Source organism: Antennarius striatus, chromosome 22, assembly GCF_040054535.1.
Source record: "Antennarius striatus isolate MH-2024 chromosome 22, ASM4005453v1, whole genome shotgun sequence".
NCBI lineage: Eukaryota > Metazoa > Chordata > Actinopteri > Lophiiformes > Antennariidae > Antennarius > Antennarius striatus.
The window spans coordinates 3,016,320-3,033,300 of record NC_090797.1 but is presented as its reverse complement, the minus strand read 5'-3'; the positions used below and the strand labels follow the sequence as shown (position 1 = coordinate 3,033,300).

Genomic DNA, 16,981 nt, shown 5'->3' with positions numbered 1-16,981 from the left:
AACCGAGTTCAATCATTATTTTCCTTTCTTTTCATATTTAGTAGAATATTTCATGCGTTCATTGCCTCCTTTTTGTATCAGAATTAAAACACGAATGTTCCAGCGTCATCTAAACCAAATCTATTCCGATAGGCTGCATATTTATTATTGTTTTTCCAAATGACAAATGAAATGTAGCATTTGCACTGAATGAAACTTGATCGTATACGGATGTTTATTAAATTAGCAAAGATACAGAAGCGTTAACAGGTCGTGTTTGTGTCGTGAACTAAACGAAAGACTCAGTATTCATATATACGAGGTTATCCTGGGCATTGAACGCAGCGTAGATTCATCAAAAGGAATGTCAGCCTCGGAAGTAAACCAGCCTCCAATTGGCCAGCGCGAGTCACGTGACCTTTTCCCAAGCGGAGTTTCCACGACAGCTGGAAGCCGAGCGGCACAGGCGCATCGCTTCTTTGCTAAAATTATCGGAAATAACACGACTCCTGCTCGTATCAGCACCTCCAGAGATACCCTGGTCTGGCATGGGCGACAAGAGGAGTCCCACAAGGTAACGAGCGGCCCGGAGCGGGACGAATTTAAGCTAGCAGAGCGACAAGCGCACGGGAAAAAAGGGTTTTCTCTCTCTATCTCCTCTCTCTCTCTCTCTCTCTCTCTCTCTCTCTCTCTTTCCTCGCGCGCTCGCTCTCTCTCCCTCCCTCGCGCTCACTGCATGTGTGTTTGTGCGCGTGAGGGTCTGCGCGCGCGGGTGTTAAAACCTCATCGCCAATTACAGTGTCGGATCACAGCGCGATTGCAGATGATTCCCTAAATCCTATAGGCTCACCCAGATGTTAGCCATCGATAGCCTCCGCAGATGCGAGCGGAACTCACGGCTTGTCTCCTCTCGCCCTCCCCCTTTTCCTCCTCTCTCCCACCATTTCTTCTTCTCTTTCTGTCTTCTTCTTCTTTTTTTTTAAATTGGGGGTGTAATATTCTGTTTTTGTTTTCCACATTTATTGTTTGTTTTGTTTTTTTTTAAAGGCCGAAGCGTCAACCGAAGCCCTCCTCCGACGAGGGGTTTTGGGACTGCAGCGTGTGCACCTACAAGAACACGGCAGAAGCTTTCAAGTGCATGATGTGTGATGTCAGGAAGGGGACATCAACGAGGTAAGGCGATTGAAATACATTACCTTTGGTTTCCTTATGCATGAGGGTGGGGGGGGGGGTCCTTAGGGAGGGAGGGGTGGGGGTTGAGCCCCCCCCCCATCCTCCTCTGCAGAATGATGAGCAGTTTGATTTGACCATCATCGCTCCCCTTTTGAAGCAGTTTCTATTCCAAAAGAGAATGGATTAAGATACTTTGTTTTGATGCAATCCAGGTTGTAAACAAACAAGCTGCATGCTGGTTTCTTGTAATAGTTCTCATGCAACAATTGTATTATTCTAGGCTACGACTTTTAAGTGTTTCCAAATGCACACGAGTTTTCGTCTTCCTGCTCGGATGTCGACTCTGACCTCTGGAAAATGAGGGAGAGGGATCGCTTGCACCTTAAGCACATCCATCCATCTTGTTGTCCCAGAGATATTTGTAACAGAGGTTACAAGGGGGGGTACATACCTCTTAAACACACACAGACACACACACACACACACACACACACACACACACACACACACACACACACACACACACACACACACACACAGTCACTCGTGCATGCAGGTACACACTCTGCCCTTTGTGATATTTGTCCTGACATCAGTGACTCCAAGCAGGAAACGACTGTTTTTCCTAAGTGGTAGTCATTATCAGAATGAAAACACACGCGTGTGAAGGAGAGGAAGTGCAGACCATGTGTGTTGGTCTCCCTCTTTCATGCATCGCCAAATATTCTGGCCTGCATTACCAAGACTTTCTTGATTTAAAACAACAACAACAACAACAACAGCCCATCAGTGCGGTTGTCAGCTTCGATGATTTCAGATTTGTGGTATTTTCTCATGTTGATGCATGCACTTGAATGTGTGTGTGTGTGTGTGTGTGTGTGTGTGTGTGTGTGTGTGTGTGTGTGTGTGTGTGTGGGAGGCCTTGTTGTGAAAAGAGGTTGTCAGAGCAGCTGCCAGACAGACAGCCATAGCTCATTACTATGCAACAGCTTAATCAGCCTGCTGTCATGAGGCACACACACACACACTCACGTACAGATGCACTCAACATGCAGATTTTACACATGGCTGCATACACATCGGTGCACACACACACACACACATCCTTCACACACACTGAAGTGCACACACACCAAACAGACATTAAACGGTGGATGTGCTGGTGTTCGGTCCGGCTTATTACAGCTGAGTGTTGATTGTTGAGGACACTCCAGGGATCCTGTTTTTGCTTTCATAAAACAAGCAGCTTTGCTATGAATACCCACAAAAAGCTCTGACACTCAGGGGGGGTTCTAAACTGGCTGTAAGGGATGCATCACCCTCTATGCCCTCACATCAAAATGCTAATTTAGCCAAACATTCCGCTTTTTGCACATGAAGTCTAAACGCTATCTTTTTTTTCCCCCCATGAAAGTAATAACAGTGAACATCGTGTACTCATTAACCGCATTATAGTTAAAAAAAATTGTGACTCGTCCATCAGATTATCCCGAGCAGCTTTAATCCCATGCAGCGGTGATGTCTTGTTGTTTTTCCACGGCGCCGTCTTACTTCAGCGCCACATGCTGTCAGAATGTTTGCAAAGCCTTACGCAGACGATCCTCTATTTCGTCTGACCTTTCACCCGAGGCGCCATGCAGAAGGAGGCCAAGGACGATCCAGAGCAGGAGATTAATTCTTCTGCCATCACAAAGCTGATAAAAATGATCCTGAAAGCGAGAAGAGGATTGATCCAACAGGAAGACGAAACAATTTCTCCTTCTGGTGGCCTCAGGATTCTCTTTTCTCACCTCAAAAAGACATGAACTTTGTAGAAAACAAACTCTTTTCCCATGAATGCATTCTTGGAAGGGTAAGGATACAATGATGCTGGGGTCCACCCCTGACACCTGGAAGAAAAAATTTGGAGAACATCTGTAAGCGTGTCTTACTTCCTGCTAATAATCCACCGGCCTTGGCAACTGCGGAAATGTTCTGGTTTTATTGGTTCGGGAGCAGATAGCCGATCTGCATGGACGCTAACGCTGCAGCAAAATGGCCACACAAGTGGTTGCAGCTGTTAACCACCAAACACAACGGACAAGCGGGTTTCTTGGCGAACAAGCCCACGCTAGTAAAGGGCAAACAGCATGCAGAATATGAATGGAGTGCACGGCCAACTCCCTGGCTGGCTACTAAACAAACACGACTGAGATATTACTGTGAATTAAAGGCGTGAAACCCAGCGGTCAGGAAAGAGTCTCGAAAGCTTGAAGGTCACGGGTTTAAAAGCTGGAGCGTGTTCCAAGGGTGTTGGTGCAAATCACCAAAGAAAAATAGCTAAACCACCTGCGTGAAATGTCACTTTTTTCCTTACCAGGCTGCAAGTGTGAGATGGAAATGTAGCCAACATTGAAGGGCGCATCCGTGAGGAGGGAAATATCTACAAGTGTTGAAGTTCCTGATGGGGGAAGAGGTGATGAACTATAGGGGGGCAAAACTGGTGCCTAATGGAAAGCGAGTTTGATTGAAGGCGTTGATTCTGTGCAGGATTAGACTCGCTAAAAGCAAATGGAGTCGGCAAACAGGGATTTGGCTGATGTTCTTAAAATTCTGTCAGCAAATTGGAAACTCGTGTAACGAGGAAGTCAAATCCGAAATACCGGCGGCGAGGCCCGCCCGAACGCCCGTGGAGAAAACAGTCGCTGGCTGCGAACCCGACGCACTCGTATCTACTAGATGCTGCTGGCTTACGATATTTAATTAAAGCTGTCTTAGAGGAGCTTTGGGATCACAATATATCACACAGCCTCATTACCTTAAGACTTAGCTGTGGAAAAGTGGGAGAGGCAATTTTTTTTTTTTATCTTTCGAGCTCAATCCCGACGTTTCAATCCCGGCATGACGGATGAAAGTCGTCGCACGGTTGTGTTACGTATAGTCTGTTTGATAGGTGCAAGGTCACAGGTTTTATTCCTGCACCAGCCTGCGTGCCCAGGAGGGGGGGGACGAACATCCTTGAGCGAGACGATAAAAGACCTCCCAGGGCGACCATCACCACGTCCTGAAAGTCAACGGCGATAGATTGTCGGCACTCGTCTCGCGTAGGGAGTATTACAAAAAGATGAAAATAAGAAGCGTGCTCGACCTTCGCCCACATCACCACCTGCATCCGTTCACCGAGCACCATCAAGTCACCCCCTCCATGAGGGAAACACTCCACGCTCTGTGCCAGAGCTTGTTTAGCAGCATTCTGCTTCTGCAGGTTGGGACAGCGAGCTCGATCGTGTTCCTATCGGTTCTCTCCTCCGCCTTTTTGGATCAGATTCGCGTTCCCCTTTTTTTTCTCCTCACGTTACCTCTGGTGTTTTCACAGCTATTTGCTGTTTGCTCTCCCATCCCTCTCCCCTCTCTCCTTGCCCCCTCTCCAGGAGAAAGAACTTCACCGAGGGCGTATTTCGGTGACAGATTGACTGATGTGCAGATTTTTGTCGGCTCCGTCTAACCGAGCGTGAGATGTTCTGTGCTGGTTGAAAACCTGTCAGCGTTGGGCTTTTTTTCCGATGTTGTTTTATCATCCTCCGCACGAGATCGCCTTCACAGTTCAAGGATATTGCACCCAAAGAAGTGATTTAATCACACGCAAACACGACACATGAAATCAAAGGGCGTAGGCTGAAACATTCCGACACAACCGAATGTTTGACTTTGATTTGATTCCGCAGGAATCCAGTCGGCGATCGGCTGCAGCAGATAACCATTATAGATATGAGATACGGATCAGCCTGTTGGGGTCATGTGATTGTGTGAAGCACAAGCTGAGCGCCACGGCAGGGGGGCGGTGGGGGGCCGCATGGATTTAGGTTTGTCGGTTTATTCAGAAATTAGCGATCAAAACCAAACACTGAGGTTCTCACGGAAAAAAGAGAAGGAATTCTCCAACATCCGTTCGTTTGCAGGAAAGAGCTTCGTTGGGAAAAATGTGTGTTAACATTAGATGTAATGCAATATGTGCCTGAAGAAAAGAAACTCACAGGAAATTAGATGTGCTTCCATTTTTTGGCCCATCCTCGCATTATTAGCTTCCTGTTGAGGTTTACCGTCCTTAAAAGATCAAGAATCAAACAAGTCCTTCAAAATAAGAAGCTAATTTTGTTCCTTACGAGGGTGTCATGTCATGTGGCATAAAACTAAATTTAAACCAATAGCAAGCTGGCATTTGCTTCACCCCTTCCAACTCATCGGTCCAACGCAAGACGAGATAAATCTGCAAAACGGAATGTGGCACAATAGTCGTTTTTGTCTCCATCTTGTTTTGGTTGACATTTGATTCGCTTCGACGTCCGCATCACGATGCGCCACACCGGTCACATGGCGGGCTGGGCGACGCGAAGCAAGCCCGAGGCGATATTAGTCCACTGTGTCACACTTCACACCCCCCCCCCACCCTAATCGATTTTGGGGAAAAAAGCGAGGCTATCACGGCTAGCATTTTCTGTGACTAATTTACCAGAGAAGTTGGCCTGATTGACATGTTTTCAGCTTCAGATCAGTCTGCATCCGTATCTCTATCTGTCGTCGTTCACATCAGTGTTAGAACGGATGATAACGAGTTCTGATGAACAGGCAAACCAGGATTTAGGGGACAGACGAAGACAAAAAAGCGAATCCAGCAAACTGAAACGTATAAATATATAATTGGCGTTTGGTTTGGTTTGCTGTCGTTAGCAGCCGCCCTGCTCGCGAGCAGCGAGTGCACGCTGAGGACAATGAAGCTGGCTGTTATCGCGTCACTGTGGCTGAAGATTACGGCGACGTGATAAGCCTGTAATTACTGAGGTGACACTGATGCATGACGTCCCACTCCGTGTGTGTGTGCAGGCGTGGCCCCGACTGGCCAGGAGGCCTAGGCGTGGCGTGGCGTGGCTAGCGGGTCGTAGAAGGTGTCATAAACCACAGGATGTGGAACGCCATCTGTCTCTCACTCACACACACACACACACATACACACACACAAGGTGGTAGCATGTACAGGCAAGGAGAGACATTAATCATCGCTTTGGAGGAGCTCCCAGGAGCAGCTTACAACCCGCTGATAGAAAACCCGACATGCATGCACCTAGATTGAGAGAGTGTTCAACAGGGCATAAAATAAGCTATTTCACAATGATCTGGCCATCATCACAGAACGGAGTGATGAGATCTGTTTGTGGCGGCGCGCTCAATCAGCCGTCCTGTCGGCTGTTCGCTCGTCGCACGGCGTACTCGAGAAATGTTGGCTGGGGCGCCCGAACATCTGCAGAAATCTCCGCCGACGCAGTTTCGGACGTCTGCTGGAAGCCTTGAGAATATTTCAAAAAGAAGTAGAACGCTTGTGTTTAAAAAGCTCACGTCTCAATCTTTCTTTGCACGAACGCTGGTGAAAGAAGTTCTCCATCAGAATACAGTAATCCCTCTTTACTCGCGGTTAATGCTTTTCAGGACCACCGCAAAAACGAAATTCCGCGATATAGCTATGAACTATTTGTCTTATTATTTACGGTAATTTAAACTTTTATGTACTCTCCCCATACTGATATTAAATCAACTTCTATCTGTATTACCTTTCCCCACACTCTTCTAGACTGTTTAAAGCGCTTTTTAAGTGTTTCTGACAAGAAGTCGGTGGATGTCGTCGTCTGTTGTTCATTGGTCGACGTCTTGGGACTGGACCACCTTCGTCTCTGGACGTTTTTGTGGATGTGATTACCCTCAACATAGGAGCGATGGCAGGAAGTTATTCATCCAGAAGGAATGAGGGATGTGACATTCTGACTCCTTTGCCTTGCAGCTTTTTTTTGGGGGGTGGGGGTTATGTCAGCTCCAGCTGACTCTTGTTAAAAACGTGTTCTGGTTTGTCTTGTAAACACATTCTGGCTCTTCCAGGCCGCCGCCACACCATCTGTGTCATCGCCGAGCGTCTGATGTCGACGACTCGTTCGGAAACCGCGCCAAATTGATCCCCGAGTCGTAATTTGACTGCCGCCTGAATTGGTGATAGACAAACATTTCCCTTTCAAGTCGGGATCGGAGGACGGAGATGTTTTTTTTTTCTGCTGGCGTTTGGATCTCGTGTTTAAGGCCGGCGAGGAGGCGGAGTGCAAGGTCAATGGGTGCATCCGGAGGAGGACAGGGGGAGTGTGAAATGGCAAAACGGGTAGGGAGGAGAGATAGGGTGTGTTTGTGTGTGTGTGTGTGTGTGTGTGTATGTGCGGGGGTGTGACATACTTGTGAAAGGGTCAACCAGAGTTCCCCTGTCAGGGAAATGTGTGAGGGATCAGTGACGGCGGCATTTATGCTTCCAACCCCTCTGGTCCACAGCGCCGGATGGGCTCATGGGTAAAAAAAGAAGTTGGAAAGAAATCCTCAACTTGTCCACCTGACGACAGACGACCAATTAATAGCCGCAAAAATAAAGGCTCCATTGTTTTCATAAACACCCCCCCCCCCCTATTGGAGTAAAATAGAATTTGCTGTGGAAGAAGCTGCTCCTGATTTCCCAGTGCGGGACTCCATTAGCCGCTGGATAATAGACGACTTGAGTGGAGCAAATGCAGTTTGGAACAACAGCCCCCAACGCGCTGTATTAATGTCAGAAAGAATAGGCCGTTACATTAGGCTCAGAAATTCCTCTCGGAATCAATAGAGAGATGCAAACACACACACTTTTTCGGGGCAGAGGCCCTAAGTGCTAAGACAATAAGCGTCTGATTGGGTTAGCCCAGGCAGCTCTGTTTAGCCTCGCCGCGGAATAGTCGACCGTCCGTCTCGTCTTTCCTGGTTGTTGAATCGGCTCGATTAGCGAGAATCTACTGGACAAGAAAATAAAAACGCAGTTCAGAGCCACAGCCTCGATTTCTAAGCTATAATTAGCTTCAGGTGACATTTGTGTTGATCACACCTCAAGCTAAACATACTAATGAAGCGGCGATTCATAGAAAGGAAGCACGTGAGCATTTAGCCTCGGGGCATTCCGGCCATCTCTGTTGTGACGCTCGACGTTTTATCGCGCGAGAAAACTCCAGCGAAGTCAACGTCTCTTCGCGGTGTCGGGGTAAAAAAGGATGTAGAGGCGATGGGAGCTAATTACTGGAGCTGCAAAACCCGAGGACGACCAGAGGTTTTTATTTAAAGGGGCGTCAGCATTTCTGCAGCGCGTTGCTGACAAGTCAGACATATTAGAGGATCTCCACATCTCCTCCCCATCCCAGTTTATGTAGGCCAAGAGATCCATTTGCATTTCACTTTTTACTGCATATTCTGTGAAGCCAATGTTGACTAGAAGAAAAAAAAAGGAAGATTATTTAAAGCTTGAGCCCCAATTTAGGTCATTCTAGCACTTTTTAAACAACAGCTTTACCCCGAGAACAAGACAGAAGCCCCAGCAACTGAAATTAAAGCTAAATGGGTCGCATGTTGCACGGCAATGCTTATCTAGTTACTGGATTTAATTCTATTATTTTGACATTTGTTCACTTTTTGAACAAAGGGGTCACGACGACGATGGCCTATGATGTGGCCGCAGCTTCCATTTCCTATTAGGTTTCATTTATCAGCTGATTGCAATAACCAGACTGAACTAGAACAGATTAAATAGCACAAAGCCACTGTTGTGTATTTAACCAATGAATCATCCCGCTTCTGTTTGCACACTTGGCGTCCCTTTTTAATTGGCTTAAAGCGAACGTTTTAACGCGATTGGGCGGTTCGGATCCGTCGTTTTAAGATCACCCAAAGTCGACGAAGGTGTGGAGTCGCTGAATTTCTCTCTCCAATTACAAACACGCTGCTCAACAGGGCTCAGGAAACAGACTGCGCTCTTCTGCTGTTCTCACCAGGCCTTCACGCTTCATCTGCTCACTGCAGCGGGTGTGTGTCTGTATCTGTGTGTGTGTGTGTGTGTGTGTGTTATTATCATCCCTCATGAGGACATTGTTACCGCTCCCCTTGATTTCATAGGACAGTTTGAAGGTTAAGAGTCGCTTTTAAGGTACAAGAATACGTCTAGTATAAGAACTTCTACCTGTGTGTGTGTGTGTGTGTGTGTGTGTCTGCACACACATACTTATGCAGTGCACGTGTGTAAATGCACATTTTATAAAGCATGCATAGGTTTTCATGCTCGCCCAGTTTGGATTTGCAAACACACACACCCCCCTTTGGCATCTGGTGCAGTGTGTGTGTGTGTGTGTGTGTGTGTGTGTGTGTGTGTGTGTGTGTGTGTGTGTGTGTGTGTGCAGCGATGCGCTGTGGTGCATTCATACATACTGTATCACTGTATGCTCCAACGTGTTTGGGTTTGTGCATGGAAAATCAGGCATTAGCTGTGCAGCCTCCCTCAACAGATGGCCTTTTCAACACACTCGCCTCTCGGCTCTCGCCAACCCCAAAAAACACGGATACACACACACACACACTCACACACACACACACACACACACACACACACACACACACACACACACACACGGAACTACGATCTTAGCCTCCATGCATGTAAATTACTGCCAGATTTCATAACGTATCATTTGAGACACATGACACTCACACAGGATTTTTTTTTGTGTGCATGTTTTCTTAAATGTCAGAGGAAGGAAACGGTGTCATCCCTGCGGGGGGGGGGGGGGGGGGGCAACGGTGATAAACCAGTGATAAACCGGTGGTAAACTGGTGACCTGCAAATCAGTATTCCTGAAACAAAAGCTTGGATGGAGCAAAAACAAAAAATGTGATTCATAATTACAATCTCCAATCTTACATAGGGGGGGGGGGGTTCCCTGCTGAGCAGCACATGATGCAACTCACGACCTGTTCACACCCTCCCTTCCCTGCAGTTCTCAGATGATGATGGCTGTATATTCCACATTTGGGAAAGAGTCTGTTTTTTTTCACGCTTATAATTCACATCACAACTTTTTGTGTTAAAACCGGGTGTGAGCGACTAAATCGAGTCTGTGCAGGTTTGCCATGTCCCTCTGGATCTGAGTTTGACTCCCGGGGGGGGGACTCGGAGTTGAGAACACTCGAGCTGCTCAGTCCTAAGCAGCGCTGGCAGCCATTATTGACTCTTGATTATGGCAGTGCTCTAGCATGAAGCTTTGTGTTCACTGTGATTTTCCCTCTCATTAATCGGCCCCCTTTCTTTCTCTTTATTTATTTTTCCTCATTTATGTCTTTTTTTCCTCCCCGGATCAGGAAGCCTCGTCCCGTCTCCCAGCTCGTGTCGCAGCAGCAGGTAACGCAGCAGTTCGTTTTGCCCTCGCAGCCCAAGAAGGAGAAGAAGGAGAGAGCAGAGAGGGAGAAGAGCGACAGAGAGCCGACGCTCAAGAAGAACAGTCACAAGAAGATGAGGTTTGGAGTTTTAAAATTGAAATTGGAAATGATGTTATGCAAACACAAAACTTCAGATATGTTCTAATTTCTTTCATTTTTTGCGCAGGCCGAGATTAAAAAACATCGACCGGAGCAGCGCGCAGCACCTGGAGGTGACGGTTGGAGACCTGACGGTCATCATAACGGACTTTAAGGAGAAGGCCAAGCCCCCGTCCACCTCGGCGACGTCGTCCAGCGCCGCCTCGGTGGCCGACCACCACAGTCAGAACGGCTCCAGCTCAGAAAACACAGAGAAGGGGCTCTCGCGCTCGTCCTCGCCTCGAGGGGAGGGGAGCTCAGTCAACGGGGAGTCCCACTGAGTCGGCATCCCCTTCCCTCCCAGCCTCCACCCACATCCCATCTTCATGTCAAACGGGTCACCAGTGGAGCGATCCTTCTTCTTTTTCATTTTTGTTCCTCACCATCCTTACGGAATCCCTTTCATCGCGTCAAACCTGATTTCCTGAGTTTCATCGGTTTGAAGATTCTCCTCAGCACTGGAATCCGGCGTTTACAAAGCAATATGCATTTTGCTCCATCTTTTTTTTAAATGTTTTTTCTCGACGATCTGCATTTCCACTTGGATATTTAGTGTATAACGGAAAGGATCCCACTGGAGCGCACTTGTTACTAGAATATTTACCAAGGCGGTTTTATTAAGACGAACTGCTTCAGGACTCGACCTGAGATGTGTCTTAGAAATGTCTGGACAAGCTTTACGGTCCCGTCTGGTTTCCTTCAGATGCACCTCAAGGCTTCAGCCCAGCCATTATGACCTCCTCTTCCTCCTGGCGGAGTCTTCACCTACCTGTTATTAACCCTTACCTCCCCCACCACCCCCACCCTCTCCCCTCCTCAGCGTAACCTCACAGTGAAGCTTCTACTTCTGGACTGCCTCTGCTTTACGGTGACTTTTTTTGGCACAGCTCAGCAGCAGAACAGCAGCAGCGACTATTTTTGCGTGACGTTCGGAGGAGGAGGTTAAGTTCAGGTAATGCTTGTTATGTTTGTGCAAAAGCAGTGGGCAGATCTTGATAAAAAAAAGAAAACCCTGGAAGGTGTGGTATATGAATTTAAAGGATGATACCAATGTGTTTTGTCCATTTATGCCCATTTTATTTGCATCTAATGACACAAACTTGAGAGACCATGAAATGTTTTTGCACAACAATCACGAGCTTGAGATATTTTTCACATGAACACACAAGGAAAGGAATTTTAATAACTTAACAATAGAATTAGAAACCTTCCGGCTAAGTGCAGCTAAGCAGCTCATGCTAACGCCACCCGACCAGCATGAAGTCACAGAGCAGATTAGCTAGTAGCTAAGCAGCTAGCATTGATGGGAAGGCAGGAAACCTCTTCCAGAGGGATCCTTATGTTGGTGTGAAATCGCCCCAGCATGGATTTTATGCCTCCCACACAATAACACAAGTACATTTTGAATTTTTCAGAGGATTTCATCATGTGTCTGCTTTTTATTTCATTCACCAAGACAGACCGGCTTTAGGACCCTAAAGTTTGTCTCAAAGACTCACAAGTGAAAATCTGATTGCACGGCGACGGAGATTTTATTCAGAGAAGAAGAAGACGATGATAGATAAATAAATAAATAAAGGGGCTACAGCGCCGGTGTTCTCCTTTTTTGAATCTTTACTGCACAAGCAATCCTGCACACGCTCCAGATGATGAACCGATTCCACGGCGGGAAAAAAAAAAACTCGCTCTGGACGCAACAGAGGGAAGAGCTGCGACTTCCAGGCGTGCGTTCACGACGGCGACGGACTTTACAAGCTGTTGAAATCCCTCCGTTTTTGATGTAGCAAAATGTGGAGGCTTTTAGAAGCTACTAAAATCCCAGCAGAACAACTATAGATCATCCTAACTACACAATAACTTATAATAGCTGTAGAGTACTACACAGATGAAATGGATATTTCTAAGATATTGTACTACTATGTTTTGATGTGGTTGTATTATCCATCATACCAGTGTTATTGTCGAGATTTTTTTTCACATTAACATTTTAGCACAGATCCTTAAAAACTGTCATGGCATGATAATATATGGTCTCGGTGTATTGTGGGACAGGCTATATCTCTTTGTTAGGAGTGTTTAATGTGTCGGAGGCATTTTTCCCCCCGCGGGCTCATCACTAGCTGGGACTAGTCGTGCGCTCTCACTGGAGCTTGTCGGACGGACGTTCGTGTCGAGAATGGAAAGACACTTGAAAATATGTCGGTGTCAATCGTCGATCCTTTTTTTTTTTTGGTTTTGGTTTTGCTTTGCCATGCTCAATTGTTTTAAAATGTGTGAACTTGTTTATTACATGTCTGAATAAGAAAATCAGAAAATTCAAAGAACCATAAGTCCGTTCTTGTGAACACAATGTCACTCAGATGCATCCCTATATGACATTATTACATATGCAAAATTATTCAATCTCAGATTTATATTAGGTTTATTGCCAAAATATACTTATTTCATTTAATCCACTGGGATAAAATTAGATTGCAAAAAAATTCAACTTCTTTTTGTGGAGATTCTGCTACTGGCAGATTCCCTGAGGAATCTTAGTCCGTTCCTCATGGGTAAAGGCTTCCAGTTCTGGAATATTCCCAGTTTAACATCTTCATAATCCCACCAGAGATTTTCTCTGGTTAGGGACTTCTGATATCAAAACCTGGGTGGACTTTGAGGTCTGCAAAGTCAAAGCTTCATCATCCTCACAAATTTCTTATCAGATTTCTTGGTATCTGATGGAATCTGTCAGTAAATGTAACATTTTTCTTTGATTTTATTATTGCAAATAGTTGAAAAATAGAATATTTTGGCAATAAAACCCTGAAGTAATGATTCCAGAGTTCAGAGAATCACGAGGTTTCTTGAACAGACAGAATGGAATGTTTGCATCTGCAGAGGATTCTCAAATCGTCTCAGGATCTCATCTAGAAGAAGAAGAAGAAGAAGACATCGACTTTATTGATCCCCTGCAGGGGAAATTATTTAATCATTGATGGTCCAGGAGAGAGTTAATCTCCAACATTTAACGGTCTGGGGAGTCAATCTTCACACAAATGTCTGTGTCTCTACTTGGCCTTCATGTTTTTTCTGCGATGTTTTAATTCTTGTTATTGCATAATTATCAAAGCTCCAGTATACATAATGCATTGAATGAAAGGGAACATAAGGGAATTAAATGATCTGACTCCATTGGCTTTTCCAGCTTAACAATGGCTGAACTTTAAAGCATAGTTATGTGTATAAAGTGAGTGTTTGATGGAGGGAGCACCTGAACACATTTTCCCACACTAAATAAAAAGGCAGTTGACATTCAGGTCTGTGTTCTCAAAGACGACCCGTCACGTAAAGACATGAATGGGGCTTTTCAGAGGTGAAGGTTGGCCGAGGGGGGAGGGAGGCAGCAGCTTCGCTTATCGCTCCCACCCTTCCCCCCATTCGGGGTCTCGACCCCCTGCTTGTGTCGCTTGATCCGCATTAAGTGAAGCCGAGAGAAGACCCGGAAAACGGACGTCTTTTTCAAAGTAAGAGCGTAAGGTTTACTTCTTTTTTTCTCGCACAGGAACGGTGTGAAAGGCATAAATCACATGGAAACAGTTTCAAATCGTGTATCTGTTACATAAATACCGTGGATTCTGAAGTGACACAATATTTTCTTCCAAAACTTAATAATTTTACGTGTAGAACATTTAAATAAGGGGTCGAACGTACTAAATAAGACAATTAAAATTTAGTAATCTGTACTTAAATTTATTCAAGGGTAGAAACATGCTATTACCATAATTTATGTGGTTGCTTGCCTCAATAAACACAAAGTATTGCTGTTCCAGATCAATCAGTACAATAAAATGAAACAGATTTCTTTATGTGAGGAGGGCTGCAGGTCTTTAAATTGGCCACTAGATGTCGGAATTGTCTTCACCAGACTTTTATTTTGTAAACGCTGACCGGAAGTTGGTTAGCATCGCTTCTAGCTTTGCGCTGATGGAAGGCGAACGGGAGTTTGTGTCATGACTTTAGCCTCAAGTTGTGTTTACAAACTGCGCAATGCAGCGTTACATTCGTGCACTGATGCTGTGCACGGTGTTTGCCGTGTTATCGGGGCTGTACGTTTATATTAAACTGCTTTACTCGGACGTAATGTTGACGGGGTACGGACCGAAGAGAGGAGGCTTCATCCCACCGAAAGTCTCCGGGGGTAGGCGAGATAAATCTCAGTCTGAAATCCCGCAGCGGTACCACAGGTAGGACTGGATAATGGATTCTTGGGGGTAATTTCTGCTTTAATTACCGGGAGAATTCTTCAAATGTCATTATATGTGCGGATATTTAGTTCCGCTGTCTCGCATTTCTGCTTACGTCACGCTGTCGTCTAATGTATAGTAATGTTTACACCTGGATTAGCTAGCGCGTCGTCCTGCCGGAAGTATCGCGAGATTTCATCAGTTGCGAGATTTAAGGTTTAACACTTCCCACATTATTAATTACTGCCCCATCAGGTGCTGATCAAAGGTAATGCTTTTATCTATGGAAGTAGGTCAGGGTAAAATTTTGAACTCAGGGGTGTCGCGGGATGTTGCGGTCTGCGACTGTCTTGGTTCTAGTTATAGATGTGCAGGTAACCTGGTTCAACGTTTGCTGATGCATTTCCTCTCCTGCAGGTACATCATGCGTCAGCGGGGTCAGCTGGACCCAGGAGGGGGTCGGCCTGAACCGGTCATGCACCTGGCGGTGGTGGCCTGTGGAGACAGGCAGGAAGAGACCCTCACCATGATCAAATCTGCTGTGCTTTTCTGTATCAAACGCCTCTACTTGCACATATTCGCTGAAGATCAACTACATGCTAGCTTCGTAGAAGTTGTACGCTGAATTTATTCTTTGAATGAAAGTTTGACGTTGTAAATTTATTTATTGAATTAACCTGAGTTTGTATTTTTTTCCTGTGATCCAGTTGGACTCCTGGCCTGGGTTTATTCGCTCAAAGTTCAACTACACGGTCTATTCCATCAGCTTCCCCAATGACAACGCAGCAGAATGGAAGAAACTCTTCAAGCCCTGTGCTTCTCAGAGGCTTTTCTTACCTGTGAGTATCTTACATATTGGAAAGAAGAAAATACCTTGGAGTTCAATACAAATTATAAAAAAGTTCAGAAATGAAAAGCTTACAAAACTGGGAGCTGTGAGAAGAAAGATATGTTTGAATGTTCCAGTAAAACAGGATTGCAACCAGTTTTATTTGCTATATATAACAGGTCACATTGAGGTATAGTTTTACATTTGACATCCACTTCCACTGGAGATATACATACTTGAAATAAATCATATTCATCGTCAAACTTCAACCTGCCTTTTTTTGTTTATGCAGCTAATCCTAAAGGACGTGGACTCTGTGGTGTATGTCGACTCAGACATCCTCTTCCTGCAGCCGGTGGACCACCTCTGGACGTTCTTCTCCCAGTTCAATTCCTCACAGCTGGCTGCGATGGCCCCGGAGCACGAGGAGCCCCGGATCGCCTGGTACAACCGCTTCGCTCGCCACCCCTTCTACGGCAGGACGGGCATCAACTCGGGGGTCATGCTCATGAACATGACCAGGATGAGGAGCGTGTTCTTTATGGTAAAGATTGATCCTTTCCCAGGAGTGGTGTGATACATTTATTGACCACTAGATGTCCTCCTTCCTCTGCTGTTGTTTTACAGTCAGGGTTGTGAAGGCATCTTTTTGAATGTTTAATATACGCTCTCATCTCTATTGACAGAATGACATGACGCCTGTGGGGCTGCGTTGGGAGGAGCTGCTGATGCCTCTGCTTCAGAAATACAAACTCAACATTACATGGGGAGATCAGGACCTTCTCAATATTATTTTCCACTACAACCCTGGTAAGACTGCGTATAAACATACACAAACATTTGGCATTCATGATGACATCATAGAGCAATAAACAATGAAATCATAGACAAATATTTCTTCTTTTTCTAAATAAAATTATTTGTTTCATTTTTATCTTTGTTGTGTTTTGCGCCACTCCACTCTCAGAGTGTTTGCTGGAGTTTCCATGCCAGTGGAATTATCGTCCAGATCATTGTATCTATGGCAGCAATTGTGCGTCAGCTGAAGAAGATGGCATCTACATCCTACACGGAAACAGAGGGGTTTACCACGACCGCAAGCAGCCGGCCTTTAGAGCTGTTTATGAGGCCATACAAAAGGTGAGCACACACATTTGTGGTAGTGTTTGTAACAGATGTGAGATCACTGATCAATATTTAGGCTCTGAATTCATGTAGAAAATGCAAAGCAGGTCTGTTCTTATGTTAAGTTGGATTTGTTACAGTCAGTGAAATACAAAACCCTTCACATAAAGGAGCAAAGAATGCAATAAAACCGGTTGTATTAATATTGAACTCAACCAGA

At 45.5% G+C, this 16,981-nt stretch overlaps 2 protein-coding genes across 3 annotated transcripts in view; both read left to right on the top strand.

Annotated features, from left to right (window-relative positions):
- Positions 1-398: 398 nt before the first annotated feature.
- yaf2 (YY1 associated factor 2) lies at positions 399-14,088 on the top strand. The gene is made up of 4 exons (XM_068306848.1): positions 399-553; positions 1,027-1,152; positions 10,366-10,521; positions 10,610-14,088. The coding sequence occupies exons 1-4, from the start codon at positions 528-530 to the stop codon at positions 10,860-10,862; spliced, it is 561 nt and encodes a 186-aa protein (XP_068162949.1). The 5' UTR covers positions 399-527; the 3' UTR covers positions 10,863-14,088.
- Positions 14,089-14,555: 467 nt separating this feature from the next.
- Positions 14,556-16,981, top strand: part of LOC137589047 (glucoside xylosyltransferase 1-like) — a 123,764-nt gene continuing 121,338 nt past the window's right edge. For both annotated transcript variants that reach the window (XM_068306451.1, XM_068306450.1), the window contains exons 1-6: positions 14,556-14,807; positions 15,225-15,423; positions 15,515-15,646; positions 15,929-16,180; positions 16,323-16,446; positions 16,604-16,776. In XM_068306451.1, coding sequence (XP_068162552.1) covers positions 14,611-14,807; positions 15,225-15,423; positions 15,515-15,646; positions 15,929-16,180; positions 16,323-16,446; positions 16,604-16,776 — 1,077 coding nt within the window. In that variant the 5' untranslated portion in view covers positions 14,556-14,610. The remainder of the gene's footprint in view (positions 14,808-15,224; positions 15,424-15,514; positions 15,647-15,928; positions 16,181-16,322; positions 16,447-16,603; positions 16,777-16,981) is intronic.

Excerpts from the sequence above, each read along its gene's own strand:
- yaf2 (XM_068306848.1), top strand. The coding sequence starts at position 528 with ATGGGCGACAAGAGGAGTCCCACAAG. Across the intron at positions 1,153-10,365 it reads AGGAAGGGGACATCAACGAG|GAAGCCTCGTCCCGTCTCCC; the intron begins GTAAGGCGATTG and ends TCCCCGGATCAG. Across the intron at positions 10,522-10,609 it reads AACAGTCACAAGAAGATGAG|GCCGAGATTAAAAAACATCG; the intron begins GTTTGGAGTTTT and ends TTTTTTGCGCAG.